The 17,783-nt window shown below is 40.6% G+C and overlaps 1 protein-coding gene across 1 annotated transcript; it reads right to left on the reverse strand.

The window, feature by feature from the left end:
- Positions 1 to 374: 374 nt before the first annotated feature.
- On the reverse strand, positions 375 to 17,469 carry cacnb3a (calcium channel, voltage-dependent, beta 3a; the record flags this gene model as incomplete). The annotated part of the gene is made up of 14 exons (XM_080031810.1): positions 375 to 788; positions 3,688 to 3,858; positions 4,520 to 4,615; positions 5,010 to 5,161; positions 5,259 to 5,359; positions 5,488 to 5,546; positions 5,973 to 6,050; positions 6,756 to 6,775; positions 6,891 to 6,970; positions 7,053 to 7,168; positions 7,253 to 7,375; positions 8,295 to 8,414; positions 16,419 to 16,511; positions 17,389 to 17,469. 14 exons carry the CDS (start codon positions 17,467 to 17,469, stop codon positions 375 to 377), a joined length of 1,704 nt encoding a protein of 567 aa, XP_079887936.1.
- Between the last annotated feature and the right edge of the window lie 314 nt (positions 17,470 to 17,783).

Genomic DNA, 17,783 nt, shown 5'->3' on the forward strand with positions numbered 1-17,783 from the left:
CATGCAATACTAAAGATAGTTTTAAAGTCTTAGGAATTTTAAGGCCAGTATATGAGACATCCTACAATAGAGACCTTAGGCAAAGCAGCTAAAGCTTGCGTTTGCGTACAGCTGATAGCCTGAAACCTTTCAAATGCAGAGGTGAGTAGCCCTGTTGACTGCTATCGGAAGACCGAACTGGGAACTTGGAAGAGAGCATCTGGAAATACTTTAAAAAATAGACTTCAAGTTGTCTGCTTGATTAACTGGGCATCTACTTCTGTTAGTTTCCAATTAAACTTTGGAGCTGATTTACTTATTTGGGTTTGTTGGGGACAGTATGATGTTTGCAGGGCTGGCTGTGAGGGCAGGTGGGGGGGGAGGACCTCCTTTCCTCAGTAGGTGTCTCGGGGCCAGGGGCGGCTGCGTTGGCGGTTGTTCCTCTGGTTGTGACCTTGATGAGCTTCGCGTTGGAGCAGCCTGTCCTCAGACTCGTGGCCGTTGGCACTGTGGGCCCCGCCTGCGTGCCCACGGTGAGGGGGGTACATGTCCCTGTGTGAGCGAGCGTGGCAGGGGGAGGCATACTCATCCTCCTCCTCCTCTTCCTCCTCCAATTCTTCTTCCACCTCCCCTGCGTCCCCCTCTCTCCCCCTGAGGCGCAGGCCGTGGGACAGGGAGTCGCTGGCCTCGTCAGACGGCATGAGACTGTCCTGCTCCAGGGGGGAGTGGGCCTCCTCCCCTGGTTCCTCTTCCTCCTCACCCACCAGGCCCGCCACTGCCGCCTCACGGGGCGTAGGCTGGTTCTTGTTCTGGAGGAAATGGAGTATTCACGGAGGAAAGAGAGTCAAAACAAAACAGCTCTGAAACCAAGGCAACATCTCAAAAGGAGGTTTGCTGTCACTTTCTGGTGACTTCTTTTGTATTCTTCTATTTGGTTTTCATCCACAAACACTACATCATGGAGGACTTTGAAGGAGGTCCATCTTAGAACAACATTCACATACATACCCGTATGTGTATTGAAAAAGCTTATGGTATAGCAGCAACTGTTCCTCCTCTTCCACAGGCCACAAAGAGATCCTTCCCCTGAAGGGTTTGCAATGTAAGAGATCAAAGATCAGCTGAAGCTAGAATAAGTTTATGGATTTCTACCATCTCTTACATTGGAATGGCTTTAGGAAGGAATCTCTTCAAACCCAGTACAACCAGGAGGAACAATCACAGCTTCCAGTTTCAACCTTTATACACAAATCCCAGTGTTGTTTAGAAATTTAAAAACCTCCTTTGACTCTATTTCCCAAAAATTAACCATAGCTCATTTTAATTCTTAGTGATGTTTCAAAACATTGTAAATACAATTAAAGGGAGCTGTGATTCCAGTGTGTGGGTACACCTTGTATTGATGTTTTTTGTACATACATTTTGTAAAAACTAGGGCTGTCAAATTAACGCGATAATTTCGATTAATTAATCACAGAAAAATTAACGCGATTAAAAAAATTAATGCAGATTAATCGCACTTCTATATTGCCGTTTGACCCGGTGCAAAAGAGGTGAGGCAATAGCGGAGCAGCACTGTAGCTTGCGGACACGGCCCGCACGGGATTAAAGAGTAAAGAAAGAAGCAGGGGAAAGGGGCCGAGGGCTCTATGGATGTGTTACGGGCTGCTCCGGGCAAATAAGCATGAAGGTAGGAATACGTCTTATGTTATTCTCCGCAGTGTCTGTGCATTATTGATTTAGTGGGTGCCTAATTAACAATGTAGGTTCAAAACAGTATCTCTCAATCTTCCTCCGTGTCTCACTTTTGTTTGCTAGCTGCAAACGGACACCCGCCCCCTCTCACTCTTCCTAGCATATGCCTGTATTTTTTCCTCCTTTGTGTGTGTGTGTGTGTGTGTGTGTGTGTGTGTGTGTGTGTGTGTGTGTCTGTCAATATGTTTGGCTATGAGTAGGACGGTGAATGAGTCGGCATAGTAGGCTATGCGCACCGCACCTGTGGCAGCACAGTGCTGTCTGTTATGGGAGATAGACAGTCGTCATTTAGCCTGCTTGTTTTTTTGTGGGTTTTTTTCGGCGCTAGTAGTTCCTAAATTTATTTCATATAGAAACCTGGCTGAGAGGAGGAGACAGAGGTTACGAGAGACGGGGGGAGAGAGAGATAGAGATAGAGATAGAGAGTGTTAGGATTCAAGAGAGAGAGAGAGAGAGAGAGAGAGATAGAGAGAGAGAGAGAGAGAGAGAGAGACGAACGGTAGCCTATAGGCCTACAGTTGTTTATAAACAGGCATAAAAGTGTCATATAAGTATGCGATTAATTTAGATTAATTAATCACAGAGCCTGTAATTAATTAGATTATTTTTTTAATCGCTTGACAGCCCTAGTAAAAACCTAACCCACATGACTATGCTTACCTACAGTATAAGTGAGGAATCATGCATGACTCGATTGCAAGTAACAAAAGGATTAGGTACATTACAAATAATGGACTACTGGCTCTGGGATATTTAACCGTTTTATTTCTACTGATCTAAAACCTCACAATGACAATGCTAACATGCTAAGTGTTGCAAAGTGATTTCATCGCATTATGTCCACTAGTAGAGACATTGAACTAGAAACCAAAAATGTAAAGATCATAGTGGCACTACAGTAAAAGACAGTGATCCAAGTCACAACAAGTCAGTAGGATTATTAGTACAATATATGCACTGATATATCAGGGTTGATGTTAATAACTGGCATGCAGCAGCGTTAAGTCTCTTCAAAGTCCTTCTCAGTGTGGACAGCATTTTGTTCGTGTGAACAGATTAAAATCACAGACACCAAAAACAAAATGCCAATAAGACACATGAAATGGATGGTCAGGGGGTTACTCTCGGGCAGAAATGTTATCGTACAGAAGTTATGGTCTCAGTTAATTGTTGTGTAAATTATGCTTTTAGATAAGATGAACGGGATAGTTAAGCATTAATCGTATGCATTTAATTAGCATTGTCATTCAAGATAGCATTGGGTGCCACTGCGAGCGAGGGAGGAGGAGGGGGGGGGGGCACCATTCACAAAGCATGCTTGGACAAAAATGGATGGTCCACACCACGGTCAGATTTTTGTCACACAAATGTCTCATGAATTTCAAACACAACGTTCTTGGTTATGGCGTTACACTGGATCGTTGTGAATTTCTCTCCTAGAATAAGCTTGAGGAGCAGCGATTCACCTGAGACCATTGGCTAAAGGAATAAGTGTAAAGTGATACGGTGCGATGAACAATGACATCTTTTTCTGTGCTGAGAACTGAATGAATAAAATGCTGTTAATTTACTGTCTCAGTTGCTGTGTAACTTCAAGTTGTCTGGTGGTTTGTGAGGGGGATAGCTGGGGTTGAGAGTGCAAATATACATATATAAATAAGTATATATATATGTATATAAGTATACATATAAACCCTACTACTTACCCTGTTCTGTAAGCGGTCATTGAATTAATTCCTGTGTTTCAGAAAACTGCAAAAATGTTAATCATGGATGAGTGAGAGGACCAAGACAAAGACAACTGGAGACAATCAAAACAAAACAAAAAAAAGGAGTGAGAATCTGATGGTTAACAGCGAGAACATAACACATGATCAAAAACAGGACTCCTTAAACAGTATTAAAAAAACCCTGGGCTCCTGATTTTTAAACAGACAGAGGATTTAGACTCACCTGTTGGCTGGAGATGGCAGAGGGTGGGGTCATCAGAGTCTGCTCCAATAAGGGGTTGAGAGGGGTGTTGAGAGGGAGGTGAGTGGCGCGCCAGTAGATCTCCATGTATTCAGCCAAATGCTCACAAGCATCCTCCAGCTGGTTCTCATCCAAAATGACATCAAACATATCCTGCAAGTGGATAAAAACATACTGAAACATCAAGGTACTCATAGAATTAGATAATTGTATCTGCAGCTGACAAACTGGTAAACACATGCAGCAGAAACAAAGGTACAAAGGTAAAAACATCCATTCAAGTCATTTTTCATGATGTGTAAAAGGGTAAGGCTGTTTTTTTAAAATGTGACTTATTGTCAACAGCGTGTTAGTCAATCTCTAAACACTTTCTGACTTCCCCACCCTGAGGACGTGAAACTTTAAAAATAGGTCATATATAAAACGTTTTCTGTCATGTCCCCATCGACATGGATTTTTTTTTCTACATTATATCAAAATAAAAGTTCAAGGCTAGCTGAATGTTTTTAACTGTAAAGGACTACCAAAATAAACATATTTACAAGCCAGCAATACTTTTTGAATCATATTTATGAAATTAAATGTATATCTGAATGAGGGTGTTATTGGTCCATCTTCCTGAGCAAATACAAAGTAAGTATAAAAAACAATACCTAAATGGGGATCGCTCAAATTTAAACACCTTCTATAAGCTAAATGCTAATGTGAGAAAGCTAACATGTAATCTCTTCTACACCTTGTTAATTGTAGTACTTCAAATAACATATTCATATTATAGTACTAGGAAAGAAAATGACCCTCTCCGTCCACTCACAGGGGGGCACTGAGAGAGCTTGTCTGCAGCCATCAACTGCACATTCAGGTGCTTGCTCTGGGACTTTCCCCTGGATTTGATCAGCCTCTGGAGCACCTGACAGAGAGATTTCAAAAAGAGTCAAAGAAGAGAGAGCAGCCTTGTTAGAGCCCAAAATGTGATTACTTGTCAATCAAGTAACAAAATTATACCCTTTGTTTATGATACTATACAATACATTGAAGCAATGAGCCATTTAATCCATAAATGATTGGCTCACTCTATGATGTAATACAATTATTAAACTATTAGGAGAAAAATATAAAATGTTGCTTGCTCCATAATGTAGTAGTAACTGACCGAAAATGTAATGAGTTGTTACATTATAGGCAATAAGATATTATGTTTTGGACTCAGCCCACAGTTACACTATGGAGCAGTTGTTACATTTTGGGTTTAATATTATTTTCTTTTTTCCTTCTAATTACACCCGACTTTAACCCGAATGTACCTTTGGTGAGGAAACTTTAACGTAGATGATGATGGGTGCGAGGGAGGTTTTGGCTAGCTGCGCTGGATGGTTGATGGTGTCCGCGTCCAGAATCACCAGCTGCAGGGTTTTGGCGAGCTCAAATATCCTCTCGATCTCACTCTGGACCTCCGCTGCACACACAAGACAAATTAGAGTTTGTGGGTTTTAACACATTGTTGCTTCTTTACACCAAAATATATATTTTCATGCAGACATTAGCACACTCACCTAGGCTTGAGCGAGTGTTGGATCTCTCCATTATGGGTCTTTTGTTGAGGACGGATCTCTTGGCCAGAGACAGGTCGGCAGTTACACGGGTGATTGAGATTCTGCAGGTGGACGCAAATATAGAGAAAGAAAAATATAATGCAGCGAAACTTTGTGATCAAATTGATTAAAAGGCCTGACTGTACTACAGCTACAGAGATTATTTTGCAATTCCCTCCATTTTACTGACCTTCCCTCAAATCTGTGTTTAAGGAAGTCGAAGAGCGCTTTCTGCATCATGTCCGTCACCTATATGGGAGGATAGGAGATAAGAAACAGAGTTTTGTTTAATCAGACCCAGCACTAACCTTCAAAATAAAAAAAAGTGTACAATACATCACATTCAATGTAGTGACAAATGCAAACTTAACGTTGTAGAAGCATAGATATTCCTGCCAAAATGTAGTACAAAAAGAGTTATCACTAAACTGTATTAAAACTACTCCGGAGATTACAATTTAGTCAAACAAACCTAGTTTGTACCTAACCTGTGCGTACATTAAGAACTGCTAGAAAGCAAAGTCAGATTCCATGAATGCTTGAACATACTCTACCAATAAAGTTGATTCGGGTTAAAACAATAGAAATATGCATCAGTGCAGGAAACAGCTTAAACAGAGAAGAAAGTGCAGTGTGAGGCAGAAATTCTGGAGGTGAAATAGGAGAGAGTCAGACCTCATAGCCCTTCAACGATGGTCCCACGAGGACCACCGGCCTCATAGAGGGCACCACGTCATAAGGAGGGATGTGTTCCTGCCAGAAATAAGGGACGATGAGGGGACAGGGATGGAGAACAAAGAGAGAGATAGGGTTAGAAAGGATGCGGGTACGGTTGGTTTGTTGAGAAACGTTGAATACAAACATAAAATGGGATTAAAGCTGGGGTGGAGGATTTGGGGAGAAAATGGCAGTTGGGATAGAGATTCGAATTCAAATACCTCAACAGCTCCACTTGTTCTCTTTGGTCCCTCCCCTATGGTCCCTCCCTGACGCTCTACACCAACAAAGTCGTGCCAAAGTGCATGCACAGTCCCAACAGCCAATAAGAACAGAGAATCGGTCTCGCTCTGATTGGTCAAAGTGTATAGCTAATGTTAACTTTGACCAATCAGAAATCATATATACCCCAGCTTTAACCGCTTAGAAAATAATGATACAATTGTCTCCTTCCCATTATAAGTGGATGAGCCCCCTTGTTACTGTGACTTTCATTAATAAAAATAATAACGCACATTCCACTGTTGCAACACTCTCATTTGTAATTAAAAAAGGAATAAATAAAAAGGAATGGATGGATCGAGGCAGCTCATTTATGAAATATCAAACTAATGTTTCTGTCGGCAGGCAACAAAAATGATTCAACACCCATGTAAATGAAATTTCAAACTTGATAATTCCTTATGATGATGTGTTTTGCTTGAATAGAATAAATAAATCTAAAATCTCTGCAAAACCTACCTGTTTCTGCTTCTGTTTGGCTTGTAAAGACAAGAACATAACAATCAATGAAAGAAAAAAAGATAGAAGACAGCAAAGGGCACTAAGTTTGGTTTTTGCTCTAGCATAAATAAGGGGAAGATATGTAGTACTTACATTCCCCTGCAGATGGCGGCGTGGTCCTCCAGCCCCCAGTCACCATGTCTCCTAAACTAGAGGAGTTACCCCCTGTTTTCCTGCAACAACAAAGTACTAAATTAAATCACTTTTACATTGTGGAATTGAGTCCTTTTGAGAAGCTTGATTCTATTGACGGACCTTTGTCTCTGCTCCTGTTTGAGTCTCATGGCCTCCAGTCGTAGCGGGCTGGGGATGAAGGCGATGTCGGCTCCCTCTTTGACTAACCGGCCGATCCACCAGTCATTGTTATACTTCTGTTAAGTTCAAAGGGACAACAGAACTGCTGTCACATATCATCTGTATTGTTTTAATGTCATTTACAACAGATCAGTACTCACTTCTTTGATGTGCAGGAAGTCTTTGGCATCGAAATTGACTGCAGCTCCTTGGACAGGACAGTCCTCATCCAGAGCTCCGCAGTAACTCACATTCGTCTTGACTGCAAACGCTACAGGTTTGGACTGTAGCAACAATAAATAAGGACAAGGAAAACACATGTCGGTCATAGAAATGGCAGTAAAAAGACTGTGTGACTTTAGACCTGACTTTAACACCAGTGACCTGTGATATTCTCCTAAAGCCCAAACATGAAAAATTATAATACATAATACAGTGCAGCAAATCAACAAATTATACTTCGATTCAACCTGAAAGCAGTGTGTAGCACGAGCAGGAGTGAAAAGTTGAACCATTCAATAATACACAAAGACCGTTAAAGTTAGCCTGTTCTTTGTCCAGCTTCGGCACAAGCTAGAAATAAGTTCTTAACCTTATTTAACTGAACTACGACTTAACTTTGCAGACATGAAATCAATGAGCTCTTAACACAGCAAGTGTGGGAATGAGATCTTTGCATTCAAGATCTCTTAGCTAACATGTTGTAATTTCAAACCAACAACAATTAGAAACATCTGAAATAAGCTATCTGTCAAAGATGGCAGGCCAACAGTAAAGATAACTTCTTGCTGTTCCTTATTTCCTAATTCAGAGTAGTACAAGAGGACTAAGAACAGACCAAAAACTTTGGTCAGCAGTGTTCACTCTTACTGGTTGAAATAAACACCAGCATGGACCAAGAAAAGTAGAGTTTTTGAGTGATATTTCTTTGTTAATATGTGTTAAAACACTCAAATAATCATACAGCAATCACTTAAACAGTACACGCAGTCTCCCAGTAATTCAGCTTTGCAGTAATTGCCAGATAAAATTTCGAGTATCCTGCTCGATTTTATCCAATCAGGAGACAGAGCACTATAAAGAGGAGGGTCTGCCTGTGAACGATGACTTGCTGCTCTCCATCGTGGCACTTTAGGGGTGGGACTTCACCTGTAGGCCTACATATTTTAAAAGTAGTAGTGTTGTGCGATTTGTGTGATGTACCTTAGCTCTGTCGAGCTGCAGTTGTGCCTGGCGCTCGGCTTCACGCCGATACGCCTCGCGGTCCTCCTCCGCTGACAGGTCTGAATCCGACGGTCTACTGGTGTACGAATCAGCCGACCCCTGTCAGGAGAGAGAGTCAGAGGAGAACATTCTAAGGATTATAGTTGTGTTATAAGAATGAACCATTTCATCACTTGATTTATATTGCCAACATTACTGAGGTATAGGTCAGATGAGGAGAGCCACTGCTTCTGTTTCTAATTCTGTCTTTCACATGTCTTTCTGTTCTGCAGTCTTTGTGTGCAGGTTTGCATGCAAATATTTTCCGTCTCCATTCATGTGTGAGCATGTGTGCATCTACACCACAAGGCTTTGCTCTCCCACAGCAGCCATCCTCTGGTAGACCAAATATAGCACAAAGGAGGCAACTGCTTCCTCTTCTCTCCTGCTTGGCCCCAATCCATTCCATCATCCCCCACAGTGCAGCACTGTATACATCCTTTATACCCCTGTTTATTCTCCAAGGACATCTCATTAGCAAAATATATGCTAGCTATCATTTTTCATTGTAAGCGATTTCATGACACTGGCACAATATACCGAAAGCAACAGATAAAGTGATGAAAAAATGAGAAATTTTCACAAGGTAAAATGGTGAACATGACTTCATAGGTGCTGCTGTGTGCTTTCACTCAAAATATATAATGTGGTTATTGCAATTATTGTCCTTAATGTCTGTCACAGCTAGAACGACTGATCAGTTAATCAACAGCAGATATTTTGATAATCATTGAAATCATTTATGAAATAAATATGGCTAGTTTCCAGCTTCTCAAATGTGAAGGTTTTATTCACACTTTTATTTGTCTAGTTATGTATTGGTAACTGGAATATTGTTAGCGCAGATTTTTTTTTTAAAACAACACTGTGTACTGGCCCCTATGCTCTGACATTTTATAGCCCAAAACGAGTCATTCAATCAGCAGGTTAATACATAATTAAGATAATGAAAGTAACTGTTAGTTGCAGCTTTTATATAATGTAAAATAATCATATTTCCAATTAAGACAGTAACCATGATGCTGATTTCCAAAGAGAAAATAACATGAACTGTGTGTGTGTGTGTGTGTGTTTGTGTGTCTGTGAGTGTAATTCTCCTATATTTGGCATCTGTTCGGCTTCTCTAAAAGGAACTCAGTCCTGAATATGTCAGTAAAGAGAACTGCTGCAGTAAGAACAAATCCAAGTCAGGCAAGAGATACAGTAGGTGAGACAGGAGACAAACAAGGAATTCGAAAAATAAAGTGATGAGTGAAAAGCTAAACAGATAAACCCCCTCACAGGTCTAGTATACAAAAAGCAGATAATACAGTTCTCACGTTGGTTTTCCTCTCCTCCAGAGTGCAGTGACTTAGTCCTGGTCATCCATCTTGCCAACATATACAAACAAATCCTCTGGAGGACCAATTAGCAGTGGCACAACAAAAGGAAATTCAGGCTAAAAAAAAGTGCCCATACATGAAAAACAACCACCACCTTTGCTTTCTCTGCACTTCACAATGCATGCCATACATATGATACAAACATAAAAAAAAATCTATCCACAATACCACTTATAAAGTCCCAGAGAAACGGCAAGCGTACCCTACTCACTCCTCGTTTATTTTCTTTGTGTGTGTGTGTGTGTGTGTCTACGTTAGATAACTGGATCTGAATTCTAGCACTCACAAGCTCCGCAAGGCAACACTGCACCAGCGCCGGAGAGGGAGAAAAGGAGGGAGAACGGGATAGATAGAAAGAGATACAGGGAAAAGGAGGAGGAGGAGGGAGGGGGGGATAGACGTTGACAAGATATACTGAAAAGAGACAGATGTTTACAAGGATGGAGAGTGACTGAAGGACAGTTGGAGAAGCCAGAGAGGTATAAGCAATTTATACGACAAGATAATGCGAGGCTATCTCACGGGGAAGATGAGATTAGAACATAATAAAATGCTATGAAGGAGTGGAGTGAGACCTAGATATCTATCCACACAGCATGAGGGGGGGGGGGACATAGACACACGGATCGAGGGACGGTCAGATAGAGTTGCATACCTGGCTGATTAGGAGGACGGCGCTAGAGTCTGAAACAGACATGAATCGGAATTTTTCTCTCTCAATGTATCGGCTGCCCTGTCTTCACTGGGAAGGGAACCCACTCAAACACATGCAGACATAAAAGTGGAATAAATGTGGTGCTGGTGGTGGGCGCAGGGGAAAGGCGTTATGTCAGAGAGCTGTTTCTAATGAACATTACAACACAAAGAGCTGCCTGGGCTGTGATTGCTATTCATTATTTATGTTTGGATATGACACTGTGGACCTGCACACTCTGTTCCCTGGCTACCTGTCAAACCCCCCACCCACCCTAAAAGTCAACCACAACAAAAACAACTACAGTGTTACCACCATTGTTACTTAACAGAAATCAGTGTCTTTTGAAGGTGAAGGGAAGCTGCAATGCAGAGCGTAACAACGTTAATACATCTCTGATCGTCTGCTCTGAAGATATCTTTTTTTTTGTTCTTTTTTACTGCTAATGACCCCGTCTGGGGGCTAAATTTAACTGTGGTTCTTCCTATTCTGCTTCTGTGATTATTCTTCACACTGCAACACTGATGGCCTCGGCTCCACAGGGAGGGGCCAACAAGGAAGTGTGTCATCCAGCTAGTCGAGTCCTCGAAGCGGGCCATTCTGCTGTCTAGGGATGGAACACGGGGGAATTTCTGCGTTAATTCAATCACTGGTGGCACTGATGCATCGTTCAGTGGTTTAACAATTGACATTTTCCCAGATGTTCCCGTTCTCTTATGGCAAGACATGTGGAGATGTCTTCTTCACCATTGGCTCAGTTCCATTAATTTGTGAGCCACTTGGGGCCAGACACAACACAACTGTAAACACAACACTGACAATAGTATCACCTTATAAAGCTTATATTGAGAATGGGTTAGCAAACTGATGCTTATTCATACACCGACCAGGCACAAATCAACATTATGTCACTATCATTACTATATGAAAAACAGAAGAACTGGAGAGCCTCTTGGAACTAGTCTTTGTGAAAAAAAAAATATATATATAAGAGTCACTCAACATTACTACATATTGGGAGACTTGTTTGTGTCCACCTCTGAATACGAGTTAAGATGTATTCAATATATCTTCCATTTTTGGTCTCCACCAACTCCTAAGAAACTTGGCTAGCTCTTTGACTGCTAAATGCTTCTTTACATCCACCAGCTAGTCGAAACACTCTCTTCTGTTAAGTGCTGAGTAAACGCTGGGTGTCACAGTGAAACCACAGGTCATGCAGCATAACATGGAGATTAATGATTTATGTCTGTAACGTTGTAACCCATCAGCAGGTATTTCTAAACAAATTCTAGATCAACACTGGGATCTTTGTTTTACACATAAACATGTTAAATTATTATTATTATTTTTTAGTAACACACTGAGTGAACAAAGGGTTCATGTTCGGGTCAAGGGCCACGGCAATTGTAATAATGGCAGACTCCAGACATTCAATGCAGTATGTTTCATTGTCAATTATACATAATTAACTCATTGCACAACCTACTTTCGATATGTCAATGTCAAAACTGAGAATTATATAATAAACAAGACTAGGTTCTTAAGCCACGCTAGCTGCTCAGTGAAACTATATTTAATGTAATTGAGGTTGGGTTACATAGGAAGATTTTTTGACAATACATATAATGAACGTCATGGTTCATCATTTGGACTAAAGCAATGGACTGACCAACAGACCAATATGCATAGAGCTAGGATGCTAGCTAACATGGCCAAACCCAATGGGCAAGTGGATAGCAGGAAAAACATGACTCAAAAACTACTCATGCTTTATGAGGGTCGGTTGTAAAGTCCATTTGAAATTATCTATAATTAAATGCAGGGAGTGCATGCTTATGCTTAAATCTCTTCCTTTATTTGCAGGAAGGTGATTCCGTACAGCAGAATATATTATTCAGGAGGCTGAAAAACCTTTCCCTCACAGCAAAACAAGGAAAGAAAAAGAAAACTGCAAGCTCCAGTGATTTGGAAATCGAGTAGGCAAATATCCAATTTCAAAAAGTGTTCGATTAACTGTGCGGCATTAATACAACGTCAGCAAGTTCCACACATGCGCTGGGCTCTCTGATACACACAAAGCAATAAATCATTTCTGTGGTTACATCAATATCAAAGTCAACATCAGGCGTACTGTATGTTAACAGATCAATCACAACAGGACTCTGTAAGGAGTGCACACGGGATGTCTGTAATCAAAAAGTAAAGCAGGTAAAGGAATGAGGGGCATGTTTCAAAGGCAAGGTGAAGGAGAGAGACAAATGGCAACAATACGATGGAAAAGCTACAGAGAGATGAGTGGGAGAGGAAGAAGAAAGCTGGCTGTGTAGAGGGAGTCATTTGTACTTACTCGGTTAATGTGGTGTGATGCTGCTGCTAGCGATCCCTCCCTCTCTCAACACACTACATGCTCTAAATGCAGACAGACCGCACCACTGTGTCCCATCCCCTATACAGGGACGACCTGCACTGGAGCAGACACCGGCAACACCTTCTTTTCTACTCATCCCCAACACACACGCACACGCACGCACACACGCACACACACACACACACACACACCGCCGTTTTTGCGTCACTTGATCAAACCACGTCTCTAAATAAATCTACATCACATTCTTAGTTATTAAAAGTTCATTTCAGGTATCCACATGTAGAGACAAAACTGATGTTATAATTGCACACTTAAGTCCAGATTTTCTCCTCCGTTTTCAAAGCCTCATGTCCAACATATCACACATATATCCACACTTATGGCAGCATAGCATACTGCTTATTGTATCCTGCTGCAGAAATGAGTCATACTCCACTGCTCTCCCCCATAGACACCCCACCCCTAACACAGACAAGAAACTATATGCTCTGTCTATGAAATTCACTCCTTCTGCATTACAGTAAACACGTTGTTAGATCACCTACTGTGTGTGTGTGTGTGTGTATGTGTGTGTGTATATGTGTGTGTGTTTGTGTGTGTGTGTGTGTGTGTGTGTGTGTGTGTGTGTGTGTGTGTGTGTGTGTGTGTGTGTGTGTGTGTGTGTGTTTGTGTATGTGTGTGTGTGTGGTGGGGGTCGCCTGTTGTGCATGCAGAGAGAGAGGGTAATATTTGAAATGAAGAAAGTAAAGTAAAAGGGACTCTTCGTGTTAACCACGGTGAACCAACTCATCACATCGCCCGAGGACTCCAAAATGAGCATCATGAATATTTTAAGCCGTGCAATATTCTCAGGGAATCAGGATATTGTCATTAAGCCCCCACCTCTGCCCCTACCTCGATCACGATAACTAATGTCCCCCCCCTCCCTCCCCCGGTACCCCTTGAAAAAGATGCCTGCTCAGCCTTTTGTGTTCCTTCCCACTAACGTTTCACGCTACTGGCGCCACGCATGAAACAAAAGGCATTTTTCATAATGTGTCACACAAATGGCTCCTTCTGGAAAGAAAGGAAAGCTGTATTCTTCAAGACCTTAGGAGAATGAATGTAAAGGTGGAGTAAGCGATTCTGGAGAACGCTTGTTGGAGAACGCTTGTCGGAGAACGCTTATTGTCAAATTAACTTTTTGTCAGAATTAGTGATTATCTCCTCACAATCCACTATCTGTTCATACTCTGGGTGCATAGAAAAAATCTAGTGTTAATACACAGCATAGGCTCTGTAAACTGGTATGTAAACAAAGGGTATCTAAACAGCTGGCATCCTGCCTGTTTACAGAGCCTAGGCTGTTTATTAATACTGATATTTTGTTAAAAAGTGATTTTGACAGAATCGCTGACCCCACAATGCCCACATTTAAACAAGGAACATTATTTTAAAGAAGTGTTTCAACAACTTCCTTTTCATCTACATTTATCATAAGCTGCAACAAAAGATCATGATTCGATGATGGACTCATTGTTTGAAGCTTTACAAGCATGGCAAGAATACCAGGTGTTTGGACCAGCCTCTCTGATAGGAAGATTTGCTGCTTGTTTGTGATATGATACACCATTTAAACTATGCTTTAAAAACTGCATGTTGATTGTATGAATGATCCTATACATAAACCTATAGGTGCATCGATGTCGATGGATGGATATAAGGAGATGTATTCCTGAAAACAAATACAACTTATAAAAGAAAATGTAAAAAAGGACAAAGCTTCAGGAAGTTGTGACGGGTGTTTTCCACAACTTTTTTGACATTTCATAGACTAAACAATTGATCAACTAATCAAGGATCTGACCAGAAGATTGATCAATGAATTATAATAATCATCAGCAATGGACAAAAGTTGCTTTCTGCACTGTTTAAATGTTACTTCACTGAGACAACGTATTTATTTATATGTTTCAGGAATGGAATGTTGAATACAACAGGCTTGGTTAACATTTTTGAACATATCAAATATAATAATAAAACAGCTCTTTTCCTTATTAATTAATTGGAAGATAATGGTTTGGTCCACAAAATGTCACAAAGTTATGAAATTTTTTAAAATTGGAACAAGGAAGTACCTGTAATTTTTCAGTCAACTTAACAAAACAAAAAAACTATTTGGAAAAATGATTTATCATTTCTTGCAAAATCAAGCTCCTGGTCATCCAAGACCAGGTAAAGAGGTGGCAGCAAAACACCTGATTTGAACTGCTTATGAGTTTACCATTTTATCAAACTTTCAACAGTATCACTGTAGATTATTAATTTTCAAAGAAATTAAGCAATTATCTGCCAATGAATCACCTTATTGTTTAGACACTACTTAGACTTTATTGTCCCCTAGGGGAAATTCTTTTTCACTTCACAGTACAGTTATTGAAGAGGTATTGAAACTTCTTTCCCATCAACATTTTAGATTTTCACTTTTAGGATGTAGTAGCTATCTTAAGCACTATACTGTACGTGGGTCTCCTACTACCAGTTATTTTCATTATTGATTAATTTGCTTTTCCATAAAAAGTCATTAAACTGAAAATAATAAAACATTTCCTTAAATTCAAGTTGTCATCATTATATTGCTTATTGTATACAACCAACAGTCCAAAACCTAAAGACTGATTAGTCAATGATGTATGCCAAAAAGTGTTTTTTTCTTTTTGGTTGAAAAATGTCTTAAATTAATAATTCTTTATCAAAATAGTTGCTTATTCATTTTCTATCTATCAACTATGTCATGCTGTCAGTGTTATGGATGTGTATATTTAAATGTTTCAGTGAACACAACACAATTTCCTACATTGGTGAACAATAAAGTTTTGATTGGTTCTAATCCATTCTATATTATTCTACTCTTATTATTGTATGTCTAGACTAATTTATCAGGACTAAAAAGATAGACATTTTCTACAAACGGTGTGAAGCCTGCAGGATTATAGGAAGCGGCTTGTTGTTTCTGACATTAGTACACAGCGCTCCTTTTGAATAAGAGATATTTGAATCCTTCCCAAACTCTCCCCGACTTTCTCTCTTTGATGTATCGAGCCTTGTTGTGAACCTCTGGGATCTAGCGGTTTGGGATGAGCACTGCATGCAAAGTTTTGTTAAAAACCTCTGGACTCCTTTCAACCTTGTTTTTACCAGGGATCAAGTTCCCCCCTCTGCTGGACTCTCAGTGAAACTACAAGCAGCTCTTCTTTATACCCATTCAAATGGTCTTGATTACATACATGCCATCAAATCAGCATCAGGGGAATCTGACGCTCTCTTTATTTATTTTTTCATCTGAAACATCACCAGATCTCCATTAGAGTTTTCTGCACTTCCGTGACCTGAAAATATTAATTAAAAAAAATTGCTGCATGTTAGGATGTTGATGTAACACAGGGGGCACTTTTCAAGCATGTTGCTGTTCTCTATTGGGCAAAACAACAACTAAAACTGAGGAAGCAGCTCTGTGTGTATACATGGAGCCCTGTGACTGCTTTTTACAATGGCATGATGTACAGTAGGCTAGGCTATGATGCGTGCATAAATACGGAAAGAGACACCAACAAATGTCTCAAATGGCTTTTTACCTGCCGCTTGATGAAGCTGGATGTTGTATCAGAAGACGTGCTGCCATCTGAACGTTTGAAGCGGCTCTTGCGTTTAGGCAACTTTCTGGGCAGCTGTGATGAAAGAGACATACACAGGTGAGAATAGATAGATAGATAGATAGATAGATAGATAGATAGATAGATAGATAGATAGATAGATAGATAGATAGATAGATAGATAGATAGATAGATAGATAGATAGATAGAAATAATGAAATAAGCTTGCACTGTGCTGATTTTATGGCTTTTCTTTGTAATCTCACATACACATAAATTACTATAAGCATGAGCAGCAGCTTTGCCAAATATCACATATAATCTAGCCGCATAACACGCACTGGTCTGTGTAATGAAAACTGACATGACAGACTTCTCTCAAGCCTCTTGCAACGTCCATTAATAAGACAGTGTGGATGTTGCTATACGTGTGTGTGTGTGTGTGTGTGTGTGTGTGTGTGTGTGTGTGTGTGTGTGTGTGTGTGTGTGTGTTCAGGCCCTGTGGATTCAGGCTACAGGTGAGTCAGAGTCATGGTCTGTCGGTACCATCTATAAAAATATCAGCAGAAAAAGGTCCAATTGTGCTACATTAGGGCAGAAAAAGCATAGCGGTAGATAATAAAACACTTCAAAAAGGCCTGATCTCAAACAGCAAATGTATAAACACGTAAGGAGTGTGTGTTTAGCCTACAATAAGCAAGCATGGAGCCTACTTTATGATGTCTGGCTCTCTAATCTATCAAGCGTCAACCTACAATTGCAGTGAAGGTGGAGGTGGGAAAAAAGGATAAAGGTTAAAATATAAAAGTAGCCTATTCCGGTGCCAAAAACGCGACGCCTCGGTTTTGCACAAGTAGCAAAGGCATTAGCAAACGTTTTCCCTACACCGCATTTTTTACTCGGTGGCAGTGATAATAACACGATGTGTGTATAAAGTGTGTGTGGATTTTACCTGAAAATAGTGCGATTGGGAGCCTGTTTCCACAGCAGACAGTGGGTCTACGGGCGATTTTGACATTTTGACTTGCACCATCTATTGAGAGCGCAGGGAGGTGGGATGCGCACAGGCATGGGGTAACCGGAGCAAACAAGGGACGTCAAATACATCGACATGCGGTAACAAAGACAGCTGTTAATATCCAAGGGAAGTGTAGCTTTGGCTACCGGGTGGGATTTTTATTTATTTTTTTACATCGGGAAAGAAGGAGAGGGACTGAAAGTAAAGCGAGGAGTGCTACAGAACGTCATCGCGCGAGACACCATTTGAGGGGTCCGTACTAAGTGTGAGTATCTTCCGGGGGTGTCAAGGTTGGCTTTGCAGAAACAAAAAACACATTTACACAACTT

Source organism: Ammodytes marinus, assembly GCF_949987685.1.
Source record: "Ammodytes marinus genome assembly, chromosome: 7".
In the NCBI taxonomy this organism is placed as follows: Eukaryota; Metazoa; Chordata; class Actinopteri; order Uranoscopiformes; family Ammodytidae; genus Ammodytes; species Ammodytes marinus.